Source organism: Littorina saxatilis, linkage group LG4 (genome assembly GCF_037325665.1).
Source record: "Littorina saxatilis isolate snail1 linkage group LG4, US_GU_Lsax_2.0, whole genome shotgun sequence".
NCBI lineage: Eukaryota > Metazoa > Mollusca > Gastropoda > Littorinimorpha > Littorinidae > Littorina > Littorina saxatilis.
The window spans coordinates 62,047,581-62,059,795 of NC_090248.1; the positions used below are offsets into that span (position 1 = coordinate 62,047,581).

A 12,215-nucleotide genomic window follows, 5' to 3' on the forward strand; every position below is an offset into this window, starting at 1 on the left:
AACTGCAAGATTACAGATAGGCCTGTACGCGGCAGGGATTCAGTGACAAACACACAAACATAACCTATCTCCAGGCACAGAAAATGAAATCAAGTACAGGTGAACCTGTCAATAACTAACACCCAAGGGACCAAAGAAAAGTAGTCCTTACAGACAGGTGGTAGATATGGAAAGTTGAATTACATACGACGGCCGCAATGGCTTGGTGGTAAGACGCCGGCCTCCAAAGCGGAAGGTCATGGGTTCAAATCCCAGCCGCGCCTGGTGGGTTAAGAGTGGAGATTTTTCCGATCTCCCAGGTCAACTTATGTGCAGACCTGTAAGTGCCTTATTCCCCTTTGTGTGTACACGCATGCAGGCACAAGACCAAGTGCGCACGGAAAAAATCCTGTAATCCATGTCAGAGTTCAGTGGGTTATAGAAACACGAAAATACCCTGCATGCTTCCTCTGAAAGCGGCGTTTGGCTGCCTAAATGGCGGGGTAAAAATGGTCATACACGTAAAAATCCACTCGTGCAAAAACACAAGTGTACATGGAAGTTTCAGCCCACGAATGCAGAAGAAGAAGAAGAAGAATTACATACAAAAAGTTTTTTAAATTGTCAAAGATCTTTGGGGGCCTTCATGAGAGAGGTGGTCACCAAGGCAGGTTCCAAATGGACGTGAATAGATCAATGGAAGGGGGAAACTTATTCAGTGTAAAGTCTCATGGTGTTTTTCGTTTGCTTTACTTCTTCTCTTGAGTATTACACCATTATACTCAATAAAGAAATCACAAAATGTAAGGTTCACCCAAGTTGTTACATGTTTGCCAAATTAATTAGCATTAACAAAATTATAGCTGTCATTTCAGCACTGGGAGTGATAAGCCACAATGCTTTAACTGTTTCATGTTTCAGATCTCTGTCCGCTTTTTAGTTCACAAAAGAGTATCACGCCTGGCAAAAGAACTTTAACCGGTATTTGCAGACAGGAAGGAGAAGAGGGCAAGACCTTGTTAGTGTGAGGATAATCCGTACATATACAGAGTGAGACCTTGTTAGTGGATGAATAATCCGTACATGTACATCTTCCCTGGGTATGCATTGTGAAACGTGAAGTGTGCACACCCACCAACACACACACACACAAACACAGACAGCTACCTGTGACATGCGATCCCATTTTCACCGCCCCTTGCTGTTTGAGCTGTTTGGCGCGAGGCAAGCGTTTAGAGTCCGTCTCCGACCCCGTCTCAGACTCTGAGGTCTCAGTCTCACTTTCAGTCTCACTCTCTGTCTCTGATTCGCTGCTCGAGGCTGAGGGAACTGACGCTTTTTTGGGCAACACTTTCTTGTTCCTGGGGCCTGCGTGTCGGGTGAAGGGGGTGGGGGTGGAGGGGACGCAATGACAAAAACGTGAAGCATGCAAATGTGATGGAGTAAGCTTATACAACAAGCACAACTAGCTGACTAACATGCAAAAGTGAGCAGCTTCAAAACTAGCAAAATATCGACGTCATTGTGGAATTTTAGCGTAGCACGTTTTAAACAGCTTTTCAGGAGAAGGACAAAACAGAATATCTTTATTATGAAACAGTGTTTATATTTGTTCCTGATATGGACCGAAAGATAAAAGAATGTTAAATCATGTATTGTCAATCATATTTGAGAGAATAATTCTCATGGAGAATGATTTACTTAGTCTAAAGCACAAAAACATCAAAATTGCCAAGAATCGAGTTACCCCAAAATTCCACGACGACATCGATATGAAACTTGATTTACTGCTAAATCTGTCTTGGTCTTGCTTCTCTAAAAAGTAGAACTACGACTCTAATCAGCAAGCAATATGGCAATATGCTGCGAAGTCAAATACACTACAGTGAACAGAACAAGAAGAGGATATTTATCAGTAAAATACAGAAGAGATCCACTTATATCTCAGGCATGCATGCTCATTCAAAAGTATCTACTTCAACTCTATCATCTAATACAAGCAAACTTCTCTAGCATACTTAAATGCAGCAGCGTGAAAAATATGTAAAATGTATTCTGTCTGGTTCACAACTGTGCAAAATCAAAAGAAAGGAAAAGCCCCCCCCCCCCCCCCAATAAAAAAAAGAAGAAACAAGTCGCGTAAGGCGAAAATACAATATTTAGTCAAGTAGCTGCCATTTTTCAGCAAGACTGTATACTCGTAGCATCGTCAGTCCACCGCTCATGGCAAAGGCAGTGAAATTGACAAGAAGAGCGGGGTAGTAGTTGCGCTAAGAAGGATAGCACGCTTTTCTGTACCTCTCTTTGTTTTAACTTTCTGAGCGTGTTTTTAATCCAAACATATCATATCTAAATGTTTTTGGAATCAGGAACCGACAAGGAATAAGATGAAAGTGTTTTTAAATTGATTTGGACAATTTAATTTTGATAATAATTTTTATATATTTAATTTTCAGAGCTTGTTTTTAATCCGAATATAACATATTTATATGTTTTTGGAATCAGCAAATGATGGTGAATAAGATAAACGTAAATGTGGATCGTTTTATAAATTTTTATTTTTTTTTACAATTTTCAGATTTTTAATGACCAAAGTCATTAATTAATTTTTAAGCCACCAAGCTGAAATGCAATACCGAACCCCGGGCTTCGTCGAAGATTACTTGACCAAAATTTGAACCAATTTGGTTGAAAAATGAGGGCGTGACAGTGCCGCCTCAACTTTCACGAAAAGCCGGATATGACGTCATCAAAGACATTTATCAAAAAAATGAAAAAAACGTTCGGGAATTTCATACCCAGGAACTCTCATGTCAAATTTCATAAAGATCGGTCCAGTAGTTTAGTCTGAATCGCTCTACACACACACACACACACACGCACGCACGCACGCACATACACCACGACCCTCGTTTCGATTCCCCCTCGATGTTAAAATATTTAGTCAAAACTTGACTAAATATAAAAAGGAGAAATAAAAAGTAACACAAATTGCTCAAGAAAAGAAGAGACATATAAAACTCTGACAAAAACACAGTGTGGAAACCGGTTCCTTTCTGTATGTTCTGCTTCGTGTTGCTGTTTGCTTCTGGTGAGTACATTATTTTCCTTGCTATCTTGTTGATCGAGACAAAAGATAATAAAAAACACTGACTGTCCATCCCCGGCAGGTATCCGGAGCCCTCGAGCACCTCGACGTACTCCTGGTACAGCTCGTCGTCTGCCGCGCGGTCAGCGGGTGGGGGCAGCGTGATGTTGGACGTGTCCAGCGGTAACTGCACCACCAGCACGTTGGACATCTTTGTCTCGTCCTTGTCTGCAACAGAATAAAGACAATGTTTTATTTATACAGTTCCCCCGAAAGCGGCGTACGGCTGCCTAAATGGCGGGGTAAAAACGGTCCTACACGTAAAATTCCACTCGTGCAAAAAACACGTAGTGTACGTGGGAGTTTCAGCCCACGAACGCAGAAGAAGAAGAAGAAGATTTATACAGTGCTACCTCCCATTTAAAGACCTAAACAAATCTGAAAAAATCTGATCTTAAATCTGAGGGAGTCTTAAAATTAAGGTAATTTTTCAGTCGTTATGTACAGAAAGTCTGAGAAAAATGGTCTTAAAAATCAAGCATAACACTGACCGAGCACAGCCAGGACATAGAGCTTGTAGTCAATGGCGGTGTCACAGCCGCTGATGACCACCTTGCAAACACACACCCACACACACACACACACACACAAACACACACACAAACACACACACAAATACTCACACACACACACACATATACATACACATACACACACTGACCAGCGAGCACAGCCAGGACGTAGAGCTTGTAGTCGATGGCGGTGTCACACACACACACACACACACACACACACACACACACACACACACACACACTGATCAGCCAACACAGCCAGGACGTAGAGCTTGTAGTCGATGGCGGTGTCTCACACACACACACACACACACACACACACACACACACACACACACACACACACACACACACACACACACTGACCAGCCAACACAGCCAGGACGTAGAGCTTGTAGTCGATGGCGGTGTCACAGCCGCTGATGACCACCTTGCAGCGGTTGGACCCGTTCTCAGGCACCAGCTTGGGGCCGCACTGCTGGTCGTTAAGGTACACCAGGTAGCCGTCGATGGGCTGCTGGGGCGAGTCGATCGACATCCACACCACCGACAGGGTCTTGGGGTCGGAGGTCGTCTCCAGGGAGATCACGGGGCCACCGGGGGGAGCCACCTTAGGGCACGTCAGTTGCTGCAACCATGTTTCATTGGGCTTTGAGTTGGGTCATCCAAAATCAAGAAAGACAATTAAGTTCATGAATTTTTTCCTTATAGACAAAACAAAACATTCACTAGAACTTCAAAAACTAAAAACAAGAAAGGTATGTTATTGGAACGTTTAATTATGACAATACAAAACATCACATTCACTGATCTTGGACCCAGCAGTCTTTTAAGTGGACAGATAAACACTTATTATACAGAAAATAAACTCATCTGACAAATTGTCCAGAAACTTGCTCAGAAGACACAAGCGAGACAATGATTATTCTTCTTAATTAATCTAAAAACGATTAATTAATGACACAATGACTAGCACTTGAAGCTATCAGCCTTTAAAATGAACGAGCACATTGCACTGACCAGCGTGTTTGACTCGATGACCTGGTTCTTGGAGTGCTGGGGGAACACCTCCACACACACGCTGTACTTGCGGCCGCCGGCCAGACCCACCAGCTTGAGACTGTTGGTGGAGCTGGGGAACTTCTGGCAGTAACTCACGCCATTCAGCAAGATCTGAAAATGAAAGAATTAGTGAATAAACGAATAATTGAATGAATGGACAGATGGATGGATGAATAGATGGATGAATGGATGGATGGATGGATGCATGAATAACTGAATGAATGGATAGATGGATGGATGAATAGATGGATGCATGGATGGATGGAGGAATAATTGAATGAATGGATGGATGAATAGATGGATGGATGAATGAATGAATGAATGAATAAATGAATGATTGAATGAATGGATAAATGGATGGATGAATGAATAGATGAATGAATCAGCCAATCAATCACCCAACAAATCAATAAATCACATTGATTCAGTATCATGCTAAATATGACCTGTTGAATCAAAGATGAAAACTCCCCATTGTCATGATCTCACGTTTCGCCCAAAATCATTTTCTTTCTTATCTTTTCTTGCCAGTTTGTCGGTTTCTTTTTTAGTGTCAAAATCAATTTATGACTGAATCCAAAGCCTGAAGCATTGCACCATGTTGAGTTCTGAGTGCTCTCTGTACTTTCTAACCCTTCATTTGCCCATTAGATATTTCTTCTCCCATTGCATACTCTAAGATATCTCTTCACCAAAACACCTGCTTATAAAATGCCCCTCACCCCTTCCACACACACACACACACACACACACACACACACACACACACACACACACACACAGGTAAATGGACACACAGCCTACCTGGTAAGCCTGGATCTGTTTCCTGGCGGGGGGACTGGGAGGGTCCCAGAAGACCTCCAGTGTGCCGGGCGACGTGAAGCAGCCCTTGATCTGAGGCTTGCAGTTCCACCAATCCCACGACTTGGTCTGTACACACCATTATCGTCATCATTATCCTCATCGTTATCATCATCGTCATCACCATCGTTATCATCATCATCATCACCATCACCACCGTCGTCATTTTCATCATTGTCATTATCACTGTCATCATCATCATTATCAGCCGCATCATCATTGTCATCACTGTTTTGATACCTTTATCATCAATCCTTTGTACATGTATTTGTATCGTGACAATCATGCTTAATGTTCATTTTTCGACGTCTGTTATCATTGGCTAACAGTCAGCATTTTAGAAATAACTTATAATAACGCTTACCTGTGGGGGTACCTGCATCTCCTCGTCGGACACAGTGGAGTCAGAGCCGCCGTCATGCTCTCCCTTGGACAGCACCCAGAATCGTCTGAAGCCAGGCAAGAAATACAGCATTGTAATCACTGGGTCTTTCAGTCACCCACAAGCACAGACCAAAGACCGTGTGTAAACAAGTCACATTAACCCAATATGCTACCTACCGTTAGATCTAAACAATACACAGCACAAAAAACAGAATGTTTCTGGCCACAGACACACTGAAGCATACTCCTATCAAAGTGCTTACAAAACCCTAACCCCTAACCCTAAAGAAATAAATAAACATCCAGCCAATCCAGTATTCCCCCCGCCTCCCCCCCCCCCCCAAATCATTCACCCGCTATTTCCAGAGGACAGAACATGGGGATGGGGATGGGGGGTGTCAGTCAGTGCAGAGAAGCTGCTGTGGAAGGGAGACTACTGCTTGACAGGTGTCAGACGTTACATATGGCAGCAAGTAGTGATCATGCGACTACGAACTGGTCACTGTCGCCTCAACGCCCACATGTTCAGGAAGCTGAAGCTGACCCCATCACCAACCTGTCCCTGAGGTCTGGAAGACCAGACTCCAGAACATGTCTTAATGACATGCCCCCAACTCAAACCAATCAGAGACAAAGTGTGGCCAGCATCAGTCCCTCTCCACACCAAACCCTATGGGAGCAGACAAGACCTGGAAGCCACGACGTCATTCGTCTCGCAGACTAAACTGATGGTGTGACGGCGAACGCAAGAAGAAGAAGAAGAAGACGTTACACAAGGGGCAGGTCACTCACCTGGACGTGAAGATGTGGCTCTGCAGCAGGTTGTCCGCCACAGCCACAGCTCTCACAAAGTGCAGGCCAGGTCGCCGCAGTGTCACGCCTTTCTCAGGGTGGTACAGCTGCAAGTTGACATCAAAATCATTACAGTGGAACTTCACTTTTCAGACACCCCCTCCCCTCGCCTCCCAATGGAAGATCCTCTTCACTTTTCAGACACCCCCTCCCCTCGCCTCCCAATGGAAGATCCTCTTCACTTTTCAGACACCCCCTCCCCTCGCCTCCCAATGGAAGATCCTCTTCACTTTTCAGACACCCCCTCCCCTCGCCTCCCAATGGAAGATCCTCTTCATTTTTCAGACACCCCCTCCCCTCGCCTCCCAATGGAAGATCCTCTTCACTTTTCAGACACCCCCTCCCCTCGCCTCCCAATGGAAGATCCTCTTCACTTTTCAGACACCCCCTCCCCTCGCCTCCTAATGGAAGACCCTCTTCACTTTTCAGACACCCCCTCCCCCCGCCTCCCAATGGAAGATCCTCTTCACTTTTCAGACACCCCCTCCCCCCGCCTCCCAATGGAAGACCCTCTTCACTTTTAACACTTTCGCGACGGGACACTGATAAATCAGTAACCGCGCTGCCACGCCCATGGACGGGACGCGCATTTTTCAGTAAGAGCCATACAGGGTACACGACTCGTGATTGCTTCCCGGTTTTTGAAGCTTGCAGTAAATTGAGTTGTTTCCCTTGACACACTTTGCGTGCCCTTCCGCCATATGCAAAATTAGCCTGATTTGTGTGGTTTTTTCGAGAAAAAAAGGAATCGAAGGCGAGCCTTGTCACGGGAGGAGATTCTCCGGATGTTGGATCTTGATGACCCTGTAGATCATGATTCCGACGTGTTGTTTTCGCCTCAAGAAAGCGATAATAGCAGTGATATTGAGGAAGAAACAGTCCTGTTGTTGCTAGTATGAGTCGGAAAACTACACGTGTTGAGGTACTGCATGAATCTTCGAATGTGTAGTTGCAAGGGGGGCGTGGCAGCACCGATAACAATGGATGGCTGGAGCCTCATAATCCTTTTGGAAATGTTCATAGGTGAACAGTTGGGACTTTGTTGTGAAAATGTGACTTATATTCAATATGGATTACCTAGACATCATTTGGTGAGTGTCACAGTTTTGTTTCATTTGAGTCAGGATGCTGTGAGTGAATGCGGGATTTGCTTGTTTTTTACTTTGTACTGTCTCCTTATTTCTGTGTAGAATTTTAACAATATTTCAGCTAATTCATAGGTTTTACACCTTGTTTGGTTATAAAATTATTTATAATACTTTCTGTTAAAAAATAACTTTTAACAAGAGGCGAAGCCTTCAAGGCTCACGTAAGAAATCAACAAACAGTAACACAAACTCTGTCTCTTTCAGAAAGAGAAAGAGAAAGAGACAGAGAAGGGGAGAGGGAGAGAGAGAGAGAGGACGATTAAAGATAGAGAGAGGGAGAGAGGGAGAGAGGGGAGGGGAGGGAGAGAGAGGATGGGGAGAGAGAGGATAGAGAAAGAGAGAAAGTGTGCAAATGCCAGTTGACGGAGAGAATTATAGCTAAATTATAATTGATTGAAAATATTGTACATTTTCGAAGATTGTCCATGTTAAACGAAAGAATGATATTATTATTATTTATAACCCAATCTGTTTACGTTTAAACTGTTCAGCTTCGCTCACAGTATCATACTCATAGCGAGTCATATTGTAACTGAGGTTCAAAAAAAGAAAGAGAAAGAAAAAAAAAAAAAGAGAAAAAAAAAAAAAAAAAAAAAAAGTAACACAAACTCAATCACTCCGTCACACATACACACACACACACACACACACACACACACACACACACACACACACACACACACACACACAGTAAGCATAGGTGAAACTGTGCAAGAAAGCGAGACCCTGGATCTGCCAAGTAGTCTCGGCCCGCTCACAATAACAATGACCGAGACTTTCAGTAATTCCTTTGCGTGACGTCTAACCCTCTTACGTCATAATGTGACGTCTTCAAATAGTTTCTATCACACACGTCAGACACTTTTGACCGAGACTGACGTAATCCATAGACTCGGAAATGTTAAAGTTTCTATCACACACACACACACGCACGCACAGACAGACAAAGTTTATCATCGCATAGGCTACACTTACGTGAGCCAAAAAGCAGTGGAAAAGAAAACACACACAAAAAAACGTTAAAAAACACAAATTATCCCCCTTTCACCCCCCCTTTGCTAAAACAAATCGCATGACAAACTTATAAATAGCACGACCGAACTGGGCATCCATTTTTTAATTAGTACACAAAATTTGGTGGTGATTGGACTTAATTCAAGCTTGCTAGACAGATTTCTTTACAGTTACTGTTTTTTGGGAAGTTTCTTGGTGGCAAGCTTGGGCAGGCAGGACGTTAACGCCGTGGCAATGCTAGTCACAATAGTGTTAAGACACCCCCTCCCCCCGCCTCCCAATGGAAGATCCTCTTCACTTTTCAGACACCCCCTCCCCCCGCCTCCCAATGGAAGATCCTCTTCACCTTTCAGACACCCCCTCCCCTCGCCTCCCAATGGTAGATCCTCTTCACCTTTCAGACACCCCCTCCCCTCGCCTCCCAATGGTAGATCCTCTTCACCTTTCAGACACCCCCTCCCCTCGCCTCCCAATGGTAGATCCTCTTCACCTTTCAGACACCCCCTCCCCTCGCCTCCCAATGGTAGATCCTCTTCACCTTTCAGACACCCCCTCCCCCCGCCTCCCAATAGTAGATCCTCTTCACCTTTCAGACACCCCCTCCCCCCGCCTCCCAATGGTAGATCCTCTTCACCTTTCAGACACCCCCTCCCCCCGCCTCCCAATGGAAGATCCTCTTCACTTTTCAGACCCTTGTTTTCTCTGATTTTGTGTGCATTGCATCTGTAAATTTACCTCTATTTTAAGACTTCCTCAGGTTCTTGGAGATCTTTGTTACATCTCTTGCCCTCTTTTATAGGCAAGCAACACCCTCTTCCTCTCCAAATACAGAGTATTCTAAAACATTATAGGGATATGTACAATGAAGATTCATTTGTAGCATGCATGTCCTGTGTGTTTGTATGCCATGTGTATTTCAGCACGCAATGCCTCGGTCTTCTCTTTGCATGTCCTGTGTGTTTGTATGCCATGTGTATGTTAGCACGCAATGCCTCTGTCTTCTCTGTAGCATGCATGTCCTGTGTGTTTGTATGCCATGTGTATGTTAGCACGCAATGCCTCTGTCTTCTCTTTGCATGCATCTGTGTGGGAGGCAGTGGAAAAGAACACAGAGAGAACCTTGCCTAAATCTTTACCACGCTGTCCCCCAGTATGACAGCAAGCTATTCATCAGACTGTAACTCCCTTCTACATGCTCCCGACAAAACTCAAATCTAATCAGAAATCCAAAACAGAAAGATCACTGCTAACTTTCCAAATCAGGAATAAAAAACGCAACAAAGATTACATTAGTGGAACGTTTAATCCAGCACAAAACCAAACATTCAAACAAGGGAGGTTTTGTCCTGGATTAATCGTTCCAATAATGGCAACTCTCTCCCCCTAACCCCCCCCCCCCCTCCCCAATAACACAACCCCCCCCCCCCCTCACCCTGACCGCCCAAATCAAGAATCAGAAAGCAAGAAAGATTACATTTAGTGGAAAGTTTTATCCAGGACAGAACCAAACATACAAACAAGAGTTTGGTTTCGTCCTGAATTAAACGTTCCCATAATAGCAACTCTATCCCCCCCCCCCCCCCCCCAACCCTCAATCAAAAATCAGAAAGCAAGAAAGATTTAATTAGTGGAACGTTTAATCCAGAACAAAACAATCATTCAAAGAAGAGTTTGGTTTTGTCCTGAATTAAACGTTCCAATAACGGCAACACTCTCCCCCACAACCCCCTCCCTCCCCTCTCTCTACTTGTGACCCAACTCCCCCCCTACATACCCTGGAGTTGCTGGAGGGGCGAGAGCCGTCCTTGGTATAGTGAATCTTGGCGTCGGGCGTCTTGCAGGCCAGGTACATCTTGGTGAAGCGATCCACCGTGCCGCCCGTGTGCTCGGAGCAGATGTAGGGCTCGGCTGTGCGCTTGGCTGTCACACACACAACACATTCCTTGATCACATTTTCATTCTTGCAATCACAAATAAAGTATGGCTATGAAACATTGTCATCAAGCTTGGTTAAACACTTCAAGAGTTTTGGGATTCTTTAACACTTTCTACCCCACCTATGTTGACCAAGTTTGTTTTAGCCGAGACAGCAGGTCACTCAGAATTGTTGTAACTGTGTAGTAACCGTGCATCAATACACTGGAATGCAGGCATTAGATGGACGTCACACGAAGCGACTGAAGCTAACAGTCTGAGCGGATATATCCGTACCTGGTCAGATAGAGCCATGAGTGGGTACGGATATATCCGTACCTGGGAGACAATGAGTAAACAAGCACAAACAAGAAGCCGTAAACCTTAAAAAGTGTTTGAAACTAATCTTTATACCATTATACCAGTGAAGACACTGGGTGAAGACAAAACAACAACAGTAAGTGCAGGTGTAATGCAGTCCTTACAGGCTCAGGTCCCTTATACCTGACTGACAAAAAATAACTACGAACTTTTCCATCCAACTCAATTAACCTTTAAGCCGACAATCCTCATGACATGTGAATGTCAAAGACTGGGTATTTTAAACACTTACTGGACAAAACAAAACGACAAAAACACATAAATTAACATACAAGTAGACACACACTGCAATAGACAATATTATAACCAAAGGGAAGTAAGCGGTCTAGATGCATACGACATGTGTGATAGAGTAAGTGAGAGTTATTCACAACCATTCTCCTGACACCTGAGAGAATAACAAGCATTGAAATGAACAAGAGACTTTCATCCTCAAATGTTTGAAAATAACTCTGTCAGGATTTTCAAGTGGTGTGGCAGCTAGTAAGCGCCCCAGACATCGAGGAGTTATTTCTGAAAAATGTCCATGAACACAGACGGTAGTTCGCCCGCTTCTGTCTGCAGAAGCCAGTTACATCTGTGGATTTGACTCACCCACTGGGGCCCAAGGACTGTTATGCCGGGGTGGAAGTAGAGATAAGCGCCTACTTCCCAAGAAATGCTCCATATGGCTTCGTGTCTCCAAACACCTCTGACAGTCAAATCCAGCTCCTGGCCTTCACGTGGCGGGCCCTGTCTTCGACTAACAGGAGAAGGGATGCAGGCGGGTCCCTGGCGCCTTAAAACCAGCTGCTTCGGGCAGATGGGGCTCGTCAACCTTGGATGGTCGCTCATCTAGGAGAAGGACAACTCCGATTTCAAAACCCGCACTGCCTTGTGTGCGCCTTGGGAAAGGCAAAGGGTACGAGAAGGAAAACTTCGACAACAAACCCGGGTAGAGTGGACTCGACAGCCCAG

General features: G+C 44.5%; 1 protein-coding gene across 3 annotated transcripts in view; it reads right to left on the minus strand.

Moving 5' to 3' along the window:
• LOC138965301 (uncharacterized) overlaps nt 1-12,215 on the minus strand; it is a 148,853-nt gene that overhangs the window by 88,877 nt on the left and 47,761 nt on the right. For all 3 annotated transcript variants that reach the window (XM_070337428.1, XM_070337427.1, XM_070337426.1), the window contains 8 exons: nt 10,738-10,883; nt 6,742-6,848; nt 5,930-6,014; nt 5,509-5,634; nt 4,663-4,815; nt 4,009-4,270; nt 3,134-3,295; nt 1,147-1,347 (listed from right to left, as the gene is read on the minus strand). In XM_070337428.1, the coding sequence (XP_070193529.1) occupies nt 1,147-1,347; nt 3,134-3,295; nt 4,009-4,270; nt 4,663-4,815; nt 5,509-5,634; nt 5,930-6,014; nt 6,742-6,848; nt 10,738-10,883 (1,242 nt within the window). The remainder of the gene's footprint in view (nt 1-1,146; nt 1,348-3,133; nt 3,296-4,008; nt 4,271-4,662; nt 4,816-5,508; nt 5,635-5,929; nt 6,015-6,741; nt 6,849-10,737; nt 10,884-12,215) is intronic.